The 14,773-nt window shown below is 46.5% G+C and overlaps 1 protein-coding gene across 1 annotated transcript in view; it reads left to right on the forward strand.

Annotated features, from left to right (window-relative positions):
* Positions 1 to 14,773, forward strand: part of Plxna4 (plexin A4) — a 454,143-nt gene that overhangs the window by 57,238 nt on the left and 382,132 nt on the right. Inside the window, exon 2 of the mRNA XM_057770711.1 lies at positions 13,160 to 14,391. Within this exon, the coding sequence (XP_057626694.1) occupies positions 13,207 to 14,391 (1,185 nt within the window). The 5' untranslated portion in view covers positions 13,160 to 13,206. The remainder of the gene's footprint in view (positions 1 to 13,159; positions 14,392 to 14,773) is intronic.

Genomic DNA, 14,773 nt, shown 5'->3' on the forward strand with positions numbered 1-14,773 from the left:
TGGATGGATGGTGATGATGGTGGTGGTGGTGGTGGTGATGATGACAGTGATTGCTGCACGCCACTGCAAATGGATTCAAGGCCTATGAACCACATCCTAAAAATGGTTGAAATGGTAAATTATATGCCATGCAATCTTTAACACACTTCTTTAAAACAATGACATAGGAAGAGCCCCTTCCTCAGTCTGAGTTCTTTTGATTTCTGTTGAATTTTCATCAGCCTGACTGTCACTGTTTTTCCACAGCCCAAGCTACTGCTCATGGTGTGACAAGGCCTTTTGCTAAGAACTATGTGACAGAGGCTGGGTGCCTCTTTGTGTTTGTTTGTTTGTTTTGTTTTAGCCATTTACATTTGCTATTAATTTGGATGGAAACTTAACAAGTTTACAGAATAGGCTCCATTGCAAGGACATTTTCAATGTCTTTTTGATAAACAAGAAAGTTGATAAGATATAAGCATAAAATTCTAGGTTCTAAAATTCTAAGTAAGGCATTTTAGTTGATATCACTTCTGCCAGCCTAGAAAGCTTAGTGCAAAATCGACACTACCAAGGGATCGGTCCAGATGAGAGAGCATGGTCCCTAGGGTCCTTTGGTACTGTAGGTTCATACGCCTGCCTCATTTCATCTCAATTATGGAGAGCTGGTTTCTTATCTAGATATGATGACGTTAGCATCCTCTTAGAAACCTTTAAATTCCATGCCTTCCAGAGACTACAGGCTTTGTCCTTTGTAAGTCACTCCCCCAGGACAACCGTTGTGGGCAGGACAGCCTCTTCAGACAATCTAGCTCTTGAAGGTCCAAACAGGGCTCTTGACCTTTTTTAATACACCATGACTTGTTCTTCTTCAGCCTTTCCCTAATCATTAAAATAATGTCACCATCGACTCAGATAGGTACTCAAAACCTTGGAAGCAGGATGAATGCCTCTTTCTTCCTCCTCTCCCCTCTAAACTTACCAGAAAGCACATTGGAACAACCGTGTTTCATTTTCTGCCATGCCCTCTGGTTTGGGTCTGCTAGCACCCCTCACTGAAAACCTGCAGGTCTCTTCCAGCCAATCCCATCTGAACATCACAGCCAGGCTGACAGCCAGCCCTATGCCTGACCAAGCCGCTCCCTCACTCTGCCCCTTCTTGGCCTTCTCATACTATTTACGATAAACACAAACTCCCCTCCATGGTTCAGTGCCCTTCAGTATCCGCTCCCTTCCTCTTGGGCTTCCCAGTCACCCTTCCATGCTTAGTCCATGGCTTCCGGTCTTCTGCTTTCTGCTTTTTCTTTAGTGGGTTTTTCCTTTTCCATGGTCTTTGTGATCACTTTTTCATTGGCCTAGAAGACTCCCCAAATCTTTGTATGGTGGTTACCCCTGGTTATCAGTCCCTCCCTTGTGGAAATCATTTGACTTATTAAGACTCCATGCCCCCACCTGTACTGTTTCATCTTTAGGGAATATTCCTGCTCCTTTTCCTTTAGGTGTTAATACTGTCTAAACCCAGCTATTTTGTTTATTGTTTCCCCTTAAGCATGTGTGAATGCACACGTATGTATATAGTAATGGGGATGGGACCTAGAGCCGTGCATTTGCTAGGCAAGCACGCTGCCTTTAAGCTATGTCCCCAGTTCCGTCTTTTAATTAATATGTTTAATAGGATCAAAGGCATTGTTGTCCCATCCATGGCTTCACTCTTAAAAGGCAGGCTACTGGTATACATTGTAGAGGGCTACATATATGTTATTGAACAAATGCTCAAATAGACATGAGACATCTGTCTTACTTGCTGGTTGACTTGGATGTACCTAATCTGCTGTCTTCCCCTAAACTTCCCTAACAGATTCCACAACATGCAAACACCAATGTCTGTCAATGTAATAATACCTTAAAAGGTTTTCAGTATGCTAACATGGCCAACTATATAGTTGTCTAGGACTTCAAGACTCATTTCCACTCCTACTTTTGGTATACAATCTCCAGAGATGACTCTAATGGAAGCTTTGTACCACAGGGAAAAACAGAATCAACAGAAGCATTAATATGGTGTATTGGTCAGTTTTATGTCACCTGGATACAAGTTAGAGTTGTTTGGGAAGATGGACTCTCCACTGAGAATATACCTCCATAAGATTGGCCTGTGGGTAGGCCTGGGAGGCATTTTATTCATTAGTGATTGATATGGAAGGCCAGCACATTGTGAGTGATGCCACCCCTAGGCGGATAATCCTCAGTTGTATAAGAAAGCAGGTTTATCAAGCTATGGGGATCAAGTCAGTAAGTGGCACTTGTCCATGGTCTCTGCTTCAGTTCCTGGCCCCAGGTTCCTGCCTTGAACATCTTCCCATACTTCTCTCAGTGTAATATGAAGGTTGGCTCGTTGGGGTTTCTGTCCTGCCCAGTACCCAATAGCCGGCAAGCCCCAAAGAAAATCACAGAGTCTACATTAGGTTATAAACTGATTGGCCCATTAGCTCAGTCTTCTTATTAGCTCTTATAGCTTATATTAACCCATTATTCTTATCTATGTTAGCCATGTGGCTCAGTACCTTTCTCAGCAGGACATCTCACATGCTGCATCTTCGGTGATCTAGGCTGGACTGGCCTCCTTTCCAGCATTCTCCTATTCTCATTGCCCCGCCTCTACTTCCTGTCTGGTTGACCCACCTATACTTCCTGCTTGGCCAATCAGCATTTTATTAAAATACATGATTGACAGAATACAAACAATTCTCCCACAACAGCTCAGTGATGGAGTGTGACCTGAGAGTTGTACACTGCTTTCAGTCATGGCGTTTTATCATAACAATAGAAATCCTAACCAAGACATATGGGAAGCTGGTGAGCTTCTCTGAGGCTCAGTCCCCAGCTTTGGGAATCATGAGTGTTCCGTACACTTGAGTGTTATGCTCATGAGAAGTGGTGGTAATGATGCAGGTAGACTCTGGGACCATGTGAGGGGGAAGTGAACTGGCAGGCACTTCTCTGTAAAGGATACTGTGTTCCCATCTATGACTTGTATGCACAGCAGACTCAGGGCTATTGGAAATAATGCCTCCTGGGCTTTGCAGCAGGCTCACCCCTCTGTGCCCCCTCCACTGACACTGCTCTGAGCAGATCCTGAAAGAGGGGGTATCAGCAGCATCCAATATTATTCTGATGCGCCTGACCTTGCTCTGGGCCCTCTTTTAATTCTGAATTCTTGTCACCTTGAAAAGGGGAAGGGTACAATCTGTTCACAGGGATGTTTCAGGAGAGGACCAGTATACTGGGAACATTGGAAACATCAGAGGTCTGGACTATGCTGCCCTTCCAGTGATGATAGTTCCTGATAGAATGCCATAGCTGTTCCCACTGGGTTGGACATGGGCATCATGGCCTTGAAGCAGAGCAGCCTGTGACAACCACAGGAGATCCTCATAAGATCTGGTCTATTGACATCCCTCCCAAGCACAGGAAGGCCCACAAGGTCCTCATGAAGTCTCACCTCTGGGTTCCATTTGCCACTATGGGAAGGGTAAACAGTTGTCTGCGGTGGGACTTTGCAGCGGTGGAGTTACCAGTGAGTCACCTGTGCACCAGTAAGTAGCCCCGGGCGTTCACTAAACTGAATTTGATGAAATCCTCTCTGTGATCTGCCACTCCCTCTTTACTTCAGGTACATAAATGCTTCTTATGTCTCCCCAGGAGACACCACACAGCACCAGCCTGAGTTCCATGGTAGCAGGACAGAAGACACCATTTTCTGCTGCTTGTCCCATGTGTGGCTGGGATAAATACTGAAGTGCTGGGAGGTGTCAGCACTGTGGGGTTGACAAGGGGATAGCAGTGGGAGGTGGGAACATGCTAGTTCAGCTGGAGTTGCTGCTAGAAGCTGTAGGTTTCTACTTAAGGATCTGACTCACGTGTGTGCCCAGTACACGGGAGAGTAATGATGTCTTCTCATCCAGTGGCTGGGGACAGTGTCTTAAAGCACATATCAGTGCTTGAGAGTGAGCAGAGGGTGAGTCCAGAGTGACCTTAATTATGCTGGCGTTACTTAATCAATAGGAAATGTTTTCAACAGTCAGTGTTGTCATGGCAATGGAAATGGTTTCCAAACTTTAGGGACCAGAATCTCTTGTTCTTTCTCCTTTGCCTACTGCTAGGTAGTAGCAGTCCCTGGTTTCAAAACTTTGTCACCTCCCTTCAGAATTTATTTATCTTTTTAGGGAGCAAATATAACTTTGTTCAGCTTCCGGCTGCAGTGGGAATTTCTGCCAGGATTCGCGGCACACAGCTGAAATACGTTTTGTGTTTTATGAGCTTTGCCTCGTCGTAGAATTAAATAGCACTAATTACATGAGTATAGACCAACAAGGCAGACAATTGTTCACTTCCTGATTTCCTCTAGGGTTGAAGAAGGAAGGGGTAGATAGAGTAGGGGGACGAGGAAGGCATGTGAGGGAGACCACTAGACTTTGGGGGACAGTGGAGGTACCATCATCTGGCAAAGTGTGCCTCAAGTCAACTGCTCCTCTATGGCTCTGCTGTTGGTGGGGCTTTGGGTTCTCTGCATGAAGACTGTTGGGGATGGAAGGGCAATGGCCATTTTAGGGGTGGTAGCTGGAGAGATAGATACTCAGTCTCCAGGACCTAAGAATATAGACTCTCAGCTTTGATTTCCTAAAACCCTGCATTTATTTTTGTTGCTTACAAACCTGACAACCTTCTTGAGTTAGGAAAGTCTATTTCAGGGCCTGCGATGTAACTTGATTGACATGTCTCTGTACTCAGTCCCCAGTACCACACACACACACACACACACACACACACACACACACACTCACAAAAGAAAATGAAAGTCTAGTTAGAAATTTTGCCCCTATCTGAGGATGGGAATGTCTGTCTCTTTCTTACTTGTCAAGGGAAGGGAATGAGATGGGGCGGAATTAGCTTATGTGAAGTTTTATATTAGACCTGTGGGGAGGTGGTGGAAGGGCCCAGGCTTACAGATTTCCTGTCCACACTCTACCACCAACTGTCCTACACAGCTCCAGGGGCCAAAAAAGGCAAAGGCATGCTCCCTGGATATTGAGATAGAGCAACACAGAATGGATGATGTGTGTCCTACACCCTGATCCCTCCTCTTGAAAGAGAAAAACTTAAGCTCTAGGGAGAGTGAGTGGGCCCACTTGACAGAAGAGGACTCCGATTTCTCTGAGGGCAGGCTGCAGGATTAAAACGTGGTTGGCATGCCAGAGGTGCCCACCATTTTGGTTGGGTAGCCAGCTAGGAAGCCAACTTAAGAAAGGTGCAGCATCTCAAGAGAGCAACTTTAGGGTCAGTATGTAACACTGCTGGTTGTTGCAGGCACTACCGTCACACAGCTCTACCTGGCCACCCCTAAAAATGTGTTCTGGGAACCCCTCCTAAAATCTGTGACAACCTGTGTTCTGGGAAGTCTGATCTTTCTCATGTCTCCTGTGGTTTAACAGAAGAGCAACTTGGGCATGCTCTTTTCCACCCGACTACCAGTTTACAGATGGGGAAACTGAGGCATCAAGACAAATGGGCCTGTGAGGGCAGTTGTCCCTGGTGTCTGCAGTGTTCTGATTCTTGGTGGCTCAGAGAGAAGAGGCTTCAGGAAATGCTACTAGCATCAACATGAACACTCTGCTTCTTCCCTTGCCTGTGAGAGGAGACAAGGTCTTCAAAGTGAGTTTGCAGCCATAAGACTATCCCGTGTGTCTCAAAACAAGCAAAAGGAGCTGGACTGTGAGTCTAAGGCTGGAGGGCTTCTCCTAGATGAAAAGTACTCAGCCATATAAGTCCTAAGCCTCACACACAGGACAAGTGGTTCTCTTACGAGTGTCAAATGCTCACCATCTCTTACAACACTTCCTACAGTTTCGGGATGTCTTGGTCGCTTTTCCATGCTGTTCCTCCATTTCTGTGCATCCAGAGGCCATTGCCAGTCTCTGAGGGTGGAAAACAACCCTGGGAGCAGGACAGCTGGCAAGGGCTTTCACATAAGCTGTGCTGGGTAGCTGGGATGGGAAACAGCAGCCAGATCGATGCTAGTCTTCAGCAGTGGGGTCTGAACCCCAATTCCAGCTTACTTCTTCAAACTAGGAAGAAGTTGCCCATCACTTGCTGCCCAGTTGTGCTTCCCTGGAGAATTCTGTGTTTTTAAACTTCCCAGTTAGGCTTGGAGTGGAGAGAGACATTGTATATTGACTCCTGACCCCCCCCCCCCTTGGCATCATAATACCCAAACTTTCAAAGGCTGCCTCCTGGTCCTAATGAAGAGCTTCACCAAAGTTAGCCCTCTGTTCATGACCTTCCTATATGCTGGGGTATTGCAGTTTCCTGGGCATGGCACTGTCTGCAGGACTAAAGGACATGGCGGAGTCCCTGGCTTCTGAGGAGGGCTGAGGAAGTAGTCTTCTGCACACTTCTCCAGGGGATAGCTAGAGACTCTCTAGGAGACCCCTAGGCACTGGAGAGCAGGGCCGTTACAGTCTGCTCTAGGGGATCTACCCTTTGGTCCCAGTCCAGGATTCCTCTTATGCCATATCATCAATTAGCAATCACTTGCTAGGAAAAAAATAGTCATTAAATGAATGAGTCTATGCATGCTGGCTTCTAGCAACTTCTATCTACTGCGCTGTTTCCTCCAGTGCAACTTTCTCAGGCCCTGCTCCTGTCCTTGACTGCACTGGATTTCTTGATTGAGGAAGGGCAAGTTTAGTTTGTAGGTCCAAGGTGACTTGTGACAATATTTCAGCTGGTGGACTGCTGATCTCCTTGCAAATCATGTATGAAAGGTGTCGCTTCTCAGATGCATTTTTACTCATGTTTTAAAAGGACAAAATTGAGTATTTTAAGTATTTATAAGCCCTTGATTAGGCAGGGAAAAATCAACTTTGTCAATCCCTTTCTGACCTTGTTGGTACAACACCGAGATTTAAATTGAATTTTAGCCATAGGTGATTCCCGCGGCCATCTCATATACTCTACCATGAGAATCATCTACTTTTTCCCTTCTTTCCTTCATACTCAAACATTTATTACATATTTCCAGTGTCTCAGGATCTAGCCTTAGAACTGGAGATATTCAGTGATGAAAAACCCCTATAATCTTTATTATTATAAAAATGTATTACACATATTTTTATTACACATATTTATTTGTTCTGTGTTGTGCCATGTGGAGATCAGAGGACAATTTGCAAATGTCTATTCTTTCTCATCATGTGGGACCTAGGGATCAAACTGGGGTCATCAGCTCGGTGGCAGACACTCTATCCAGTAAGTCGTTTTGCCAATCCCTGATCCTTATTCTTAAGGGACTACGGATATTAGAGAGTATGGCATAGCTGGACAAATATAACAGCTTGTTATCTGTGGCTCTCTGGTGGGCAATGATTCCTGTACTCACCCGCGATCAGGGCATCTTAAAGTCTCCCTGGGTCAGAGATAGCATCATTTGAGAAGTGAGTTAAATTCCAGACTTGAAAGCCACAAACAGGTGGAAACCTTGGGAGGTTTGTGGGTACAGACTGAAGATGGAGGAGACAATGTGTGGTTGTGAAAGTCATTACACCCATACTCACCCCCACATCTTACTTGGGACAATGCATCAGCACTTATAAAACTATAGTCAATCACTGTGGACAGGGGGCAAATCTATTAGGCTTGTTACTTAACCTCACTGTAGAACAGCCTGGTAGAGAGGAGGTGGTGATAGATGCTTTCAGATTTCTCTCTGTGTGGCTTAGGATTTGCCCTGGTGAGTTTTGTCAACTTGACACAAGCTACATTCAATTAGGATGAGGGACTCTCACTTGAGAAAATTCCATCACATTGGCCTGATGCTGCCACTACACTAGCCTGGGGGAAGCATGTAGGGCATTTTATGGATGAAAGATTGATGTGGGAGTGCCCAGTGTGTGTAGACAGTGCCACCCCTGGGCAGGTGCTCTTAAGTTATATAAGAAAGCAGGCTGAGCAAACCATATCTTAGCAGGCCATCAACTCTTGCCTCCAGGTTCCTGTTCTGTTAGAGTTCTTGCCCTGACTTCCCTCAATGACATACTATGTTGTGGAGTCAAAAACTGAAATAAACCCTTTCCTCCCCAGATTGAATTTGGTCATGGTATTTCATCCCAGCAATAGAAAACAAGCTGATTTCATTAATGATTCCAGAAAACTGAACCAGAGCTAGCTTATGGAAAGGGGACAGCTTTGGCTCACGTATTATCTGGGCAGGACAGATACCCAAATGGTGCCATGCACATCACATAGACATCTATTTAACATGAGCTGGGATTCGGGCACCTCTGATCATTTCTGTTCTCTTATGACATACAAAGAAGAGCCTTCATCTTCTTTGTATGTGCCCCTTGGGTTACGAGATGGCCTCAGCCATTCTTATTCTGTAAAACTCTGAGATCACATTCAGTGGGAGCCCGAGAGTCACAGTGAACAATAAAGTCAGAACGAGGTAATGTACACTAAGACGAGGCACAAACTCTGAAGGATTTTGGTGAGCTAATTGCTATTTTAAACTGCTCTGTAATAACTTTCTTTCTGCCACTCAGGAATCTGAGAGGACGGTAGCACTTGATGAAAATTAGTTTGAGCTCTTCAAAACTTGCCATGTAAAACAAAGGCAGTCCCAACTGCTTTAGTCAAAATGATGATCAGCGCCTAAAAATGAGTTCCCTCTCCCCAGAGACTACTCAGAATTAAAGTCTGATTTCATGAAGGGGAGGTGACAGGGTGTTTAGAGTTGATTTGGTCTGTGGGTGTCCTGTCCTCTGTCCTGCTCACCCTGCCTGGTTCAGAAAACCCTTTGGGAACCTTGGGAGTGATTTGCTTGTGATTTTTTATATTTTAAAATCACCTAAATGGATATTTGAGTAAGAAGTGATAGATGGATCAGAAATTGGGGTAGGGCATTCCTGGGCTGAAGACAGCACTTATATGGGTTGATGCCCAGGCATAGACACTTCCACCCTTTGGAAGTTCCAAATTTGCAGTTTCGTGAGATCAGAACAACCTTAGATGACCCTGGGCAAGAGGGGGCTAGTGACTCTGCCCTTTTGAGCTGGGGTGGGGAGACTGGCATTAGCCAGGCCCACGTGCTTGTCCAAATTGCTTCCTTTTCCATTTCTCTTTGTTTCCTAATCAATCATTTTTTTTGGGGGGGGGGCATTTATTCCCATCATGTGTTACCGTTTCCATGTGCTCCCCTGCTCCTCCAGGAGCAGTGATTTCACCATCCCCAGATGAGAGTGATAAGTGTTTGAGATGCATAACTGTGTCTCATTTCGGTGCCTAATAGAAGACGGTGAGTGAGCTGTGGCCCCTGCCTGCCCAGGAAAATCATGATCATGGCCCTCTTTGTCTTGCCTGGAGCAGACTAGGGAGCTGTGGATTGGCTGCGGGCCTGTGAGTGTGTACAGTAAGGTGAGCCAAATGTCAGGCACGTGGCATGCTCTGGTACAGGGTCTGCTGAACGCTCCCTCCCAAAGGGCTGGCGGCTGTGCCCCAACCTGCCTGTGTCTTCCAGTGAGTATACCAGTCCCTCTGGAATTTGGCTGTTGGCAGAGCTGCAGTGAGAGCCCTGTTAGCCAGCAGAGCATATGGTGCCCGAATAGCTGCCATTTTCCAAGCCTGGGGAGCAGATGCTGGGGGTAGAAGAGGCCAAATGTGGTAGAAAGAGTACCAAAGGGGAATCAGTGGTCTGTGCTGTCCCTCATTGCCATCTTTTAGTTATATTTTGTTATTGATTCATTGATTGATTGATTGTGTTTGTGTACATGTGTGGGTGTGGATATACATATATGTTCTAGTGCATGTGTATCTCTGCACATACATGTAGAGATTAGAGCAACCTTGGATATCCTTCCTTAGTAGTATTGTTTTGAGATGGAATCTCTCACTAGCCTAGAACTCATCAATTGTATCAGGCTGGCCGGAGTCCTGGGTATTTGCTTGTCTTCCCTTCCCCAGGACTGGGATTATACACATATGCTGGCACACTTGGCTTTCTAACATGGTGTCCAGGGATCAAATTCAAGTTCTCATGTGTGCATGGCAAGCACTTTACCAACTGAGCTAGCTCCCCCCACCTTCGTCTTTATCTCTCATCCCACCTGGCCCCTTCCGATATCACTGCCATTGCCTCTGAAATTAGGGATGTGAGTAGCATTAAACCTGATTGCTTACTTGGGGATGCAAATTTCTAGAATCTTCTCTGCTCTTTGGATTTGGAAAGACAGTTAAAGAGGAACTATCTTCGCCTCATCGCTTGTCCTGAGATTCCTTCTGTGTGATGAGCAGAAGGATGTGCCCTGTTGGTCACAGGAACTTTCATTTCTCTGGGTTTGGTAGATGATATCCTGGAACCACTGTGTTAGGACTTAGGACTCTGTATTCTGGGTCTTGGAATGAGGCATTTCTAGAAAGTGTATGGACTTTGCAGTGGTATAGACCTGGATCCTATCCCTAACTCTGCCCCTCACTGACCACATATCCTTGAAGGACTCACTACTTTTTCTGCAGACTAGGGAAAGCCATCTTACTTCAGGGACAGCCATGCTGATTCTATGAGCTAATACAGGAGAAAACATTTACCTTGCATGGGACCTGGGATATAGCCAGGGCTGCACAAACATTGCTGTTCCTCTCTGCGTCTGGCCCCTCTTTCTGCCAGTCAAGAAATAGTTGTTGAGCCTCCACTAAGTGCTGGGAAGGGCTTTGGTGGTATGGATGCACTTCTGTTTAGGTCAGAACCTATTTGGCTATTGGATCTCACCAATCAGCTCCAATCACTCCTCCAGCAAAGGGGGGTGGGGGACTTCTCTTTGCTTTTACTAAAGTCTATCCTCTTTCCCCAGCTCTATGCACTGTAGTCTTGGCTTCTCAGTGACATCCTTCCAGGACTCATAGCTTTCTCTCTTCTGCCATACCCTCTTCCTGCTCTTTCCTGAGCTGTGTTCTCTGTGCCGAGGCTTCCTCGTCCACACCCTGGTTGGCTGCTTCCATTGTGGATACTCTCCCAAGATGGCACTGCTCTTCCAGCTTTGCGTGTCTTCTCCAAGTTCATTGCTGGGTCAACTCTGCCCCCAACAAGGTTTCTGAAATCTTTGTCCCTTATCCTCAAATAAGAATGCCTAAAGCGTGCTGTCATAAGTCACACGACTTCATCTCATGCAGTAAGTAGGTTCTAGTGGTTTTCACCTAGGTGGGCAGCAAGTTGACAGCAGGCCCAAGAGTCCTACAATATCTTGCCTGTGTTTTACATGCACTGAGCACACTCGAGCCACGTTGGTAGATAAACGGAGGCCCTTTATTTACAGGACTGCCATTAGGGTAGTGTTCCCATCAGCTAGAGGCTTCTTTCTCCCATGTCTCCTTGAGGTGCTTTTTCTTAGGATGTTGGCTGACAATGTAAAGTCTTTATTATTTTTTCTTCTTCTTCTCTGGGTATCCAGCTGACCTGTCCTTTCTTCCTGCTGGGGTGACTTCTATGACTTTAACAATTTACTTCATCACATAACCTCTTTTTTTTTTTTTTTCAGGAGCTTAGGGGAAATTAGAAATCCTACAGAGCTGAGATGCCCCTAAATAAGATATTGGTGATTCTGGCCCTTATGTCAGCCAAGCTGGGAAAAATGTGGTGCTTTCTCTTGGAAACACGTGTAGAAAGTGCACTGAATAGAAATGAAGTCAACAGCTAGGATGGATGGCAATTTTGTGCCCTAGAGATGATTATTTGTTTGTTTGTTTGTTTGTTTGTTGTTGGGCCATGGTTTCTGAAAGCACCTTTTCTCTCCTTTCAAAGGAAAAATCATAGGAGCCAGAGGAGTCCCCATCATAAGAGGCAGCTAAGATAGACCTCATAACAGGAAAGCCCAGAGCTGGAACGTGTACCCGAGCTAGGCTGGTAGCTACTGCAACTTGAAGGGATGGAGGATGTAGGCTTTTAGTGTGACTTCCCTGTACCATCTGAAGGAGGAGGTACAAAGGGCAAAGCAGGCCAAGGACAGCAGTTATAATGGGTGGCTTAGCAATTCTGTTGTGGACAACAGGAGGTGGAGTCCAGCCCTTGCTGTGAGAGGCTGGGATGAAATGAGACGGCTAAGGCTAACTATGGACTACTTCAGCCACCTTTCCCATTTTTGGTGGTACAAGCCACAAAAGTCCCCTAAGATCACATTCCTTAGCATAAAGTGTGGTGTAAAGTGACCACAGGCTTCTGTTGGCAGCAGTTAAGGTTCTGGCAGGAAACAAGATATGCAGATTTGGTCTTTTGAGCAGAAATGAATAAGAATATTCATGAAAGACTGATTTCTTCGAGGAATAGTGCTGGTTTTTCTTTTCTCTTTTCTTCCTCTTCCTCTTCCTCTTCTTCTTTTTTTTTTCCTTTTGAGGCAGGGTTTTTCTAGTCCTGACTGAACTGAAAGTAGCTCTGTAGACCAGGCTGGCCTCGAATTCACAGAGAACTTCCTGCTTTTGTCTTCTGGGATTAAAAGTGTGTGCCACCACAGCCTGGCTTAGAGCTGCCTTTAGTTAGTAACAATGAGATCACTGTTGCTCTCTTACGCCCAATGAAGTAGGCAGGGGATGGTCCACAGCACAGAGAGACAGAGAGGCAGAGGAAGAACCCAGTGGAGATGCAGATGGCTCCTCCTCTAGCCTTTATTGATGCTGTTCCCTGGGATCCCTAACTTGGAACCGGTACCAGGGAACCCACTGACATAGGGTTCACGCATGTCAAGTGATCACAGGTAAATGCAGACCTTAGCTCTAGAAGGGCAGTTGGAAGATACTCACCACAGAAGGGTTACTAAGATGAAATGAGACAGTATCCAGATGTGCTGGCCAGAAAATAGTGTAAAACCAGACACTCAGTAGGCAGTGTTGTTCCTTATCAGCATCACTGCTACCATCCTCATCACCATTATCACCCATCATTAGTATTGATAAGGCATACTAGGACTGCCACTACCAAGATAAGCATCTCATGCACCTACCCCGGGGTCTGGAGCCACTGGCCTCTGGCCTTCCCGAGACACGCTGGTTCCATGTTTGTACTAAATTCAGAAGATCTGTAGGCACCACAGAGCCCTGTCACGGTCCACTCATGTTTTTAATCTTCTCTCTTTCCTAGGGGAGACTGCCCTGGCTGCTGCTGTGTGGACAGGACCTCGCTCTGAGATGAAAACCATGCCCTGGAACTGGACTTGTCTGTTGTCCCACCTCCTGGTGCTAGGGATGGGCTCTTCTACTCTGCTTTCACGGCAGCCCCCCCAGCTGTCTCAGAAGCGGTCATTCGTCACATTCCGAGGGGAGCCCACTGAGGGCTTCAATCACCTTGTGGTGGATGAGAGGACAGGACACATTTACTTGGGGGCTGTCAACAGGATCTACAAGCTCTCAAGTGACCTCAAGGTCTTGGTGACTCATCAGACAGGGCCAGACGAAGACAACCCCAAGTGTTACCCACCTCGTATTGTTCAGACCTGCAATGAACCCCTGGCCAGCACCAATAATGTCAACAAAATGCTGCTTATAGACTACAAGGAAAACAGGCTGATTGCGTGTGGGAGCTTGTACCAGGGTATCTGCAAGCTCCTCAGGCTGGAGGACCTCTTCAAGTTGGGAGAGCCCTTCCACAAGAAGGAACACTACCTCTCGGGGGTTAACGAGAGTGGCTCGGTCTTTGGGGTAATTGTCTCCTACAGCAATTTGGATGATAAACTCTTTATTGCCACCGCGGTGGATGGCAAGCCTGAATATTTTCCCACCATCTCTAGCCGCAAGCTGACTAAGAACTCCGAGGCAGATGGCATGTTTGCTTTTGTTTTCCATGACGAATTTGTGGCCTCTATGATCAAGATCCCTTCCGACACCTTCACTGTCATCCCCGACTTTGACATCTACTATGTCTATGGTTTCAGCAGTGGAAACTTTGTTTACTTTTTGACCCTTCAGCCAGAGATGGTGTCTCCCCCGGGCTCCACGACAAAGGAGCAGGTGTACACGTCCAAGCTCGTGAGGCTTTGCAAAGAGGACACAGCCTTCAACTCTTACGTGGAGGTGCCCATTGGCTGTGAGCGCAATGGGGTGGAGTATCGCTTGCTGCAGGCTGCCTACCTGTCTAAGGCTGGTGCTGTGCTGGGCCGGACCCTGGGAGTCCGTCCGGATGCTGACCTCCTCTTCACTGTCTTCTCCAAGGGCCAGAAGCGGAAGATGAAATCTCTGGATGAGTCGGCCCTGTGTATCTTCATCTTGAAACAGATCAACGACCGCATCAAGGAGCGCCTGCAGTCCTGTTACCGAGGCGAGGGAACACTGGACCTGGCCTGGCTCAAGGTGAAGGACATCCCTTGCAGCAGCGCGGTGAGTCAAAGGGGATCTTATCCTATGGGCCTGGACAATGGGGTATGGGCAATAAGGACCCCAGCTTTATAGTCTCCATGGAGTTTTGATGGGTCTCCATCTTGGGTCTTATTGATTTGAGCTATCACTCGCCGAACATCCTTGGTATGAAAGAGTCCATAAGAGCTAAACTGTAGGTTTCCTATTGGCGCCTGGTTCTGTTCTCTTTCCCCTTGCTGGCTTTGAGAACCAGGGCTGGGAACGGGTGGAAGCGTACACTTGATGTTCTTTGCATTTGGGCCAAGTGGAGCAGCTTAGAGAAAAGAGTGGAAGATTCAGGAAAGGTAAGTGCTCACGTCAGAAGTCAGGTTGCATTTGAGGTGGACATGGGATTTAAGAGAAT

The sequence above is a fragment of the Chionomys nivalis genome, chromosome 1 (genome assembly GCF_950005125.1).
Source record: "Chionomys nivalis chromosome 1, mChiNiv1.1, whole genome shotgun sequence".
NCBI classification, from domain to species: domain Eukaryota; kingdom Metazoa; phylum Chordata; class Mammalia; order Rodentia; family Cricetidae; genus Chionomys; species Chionomys nivalis.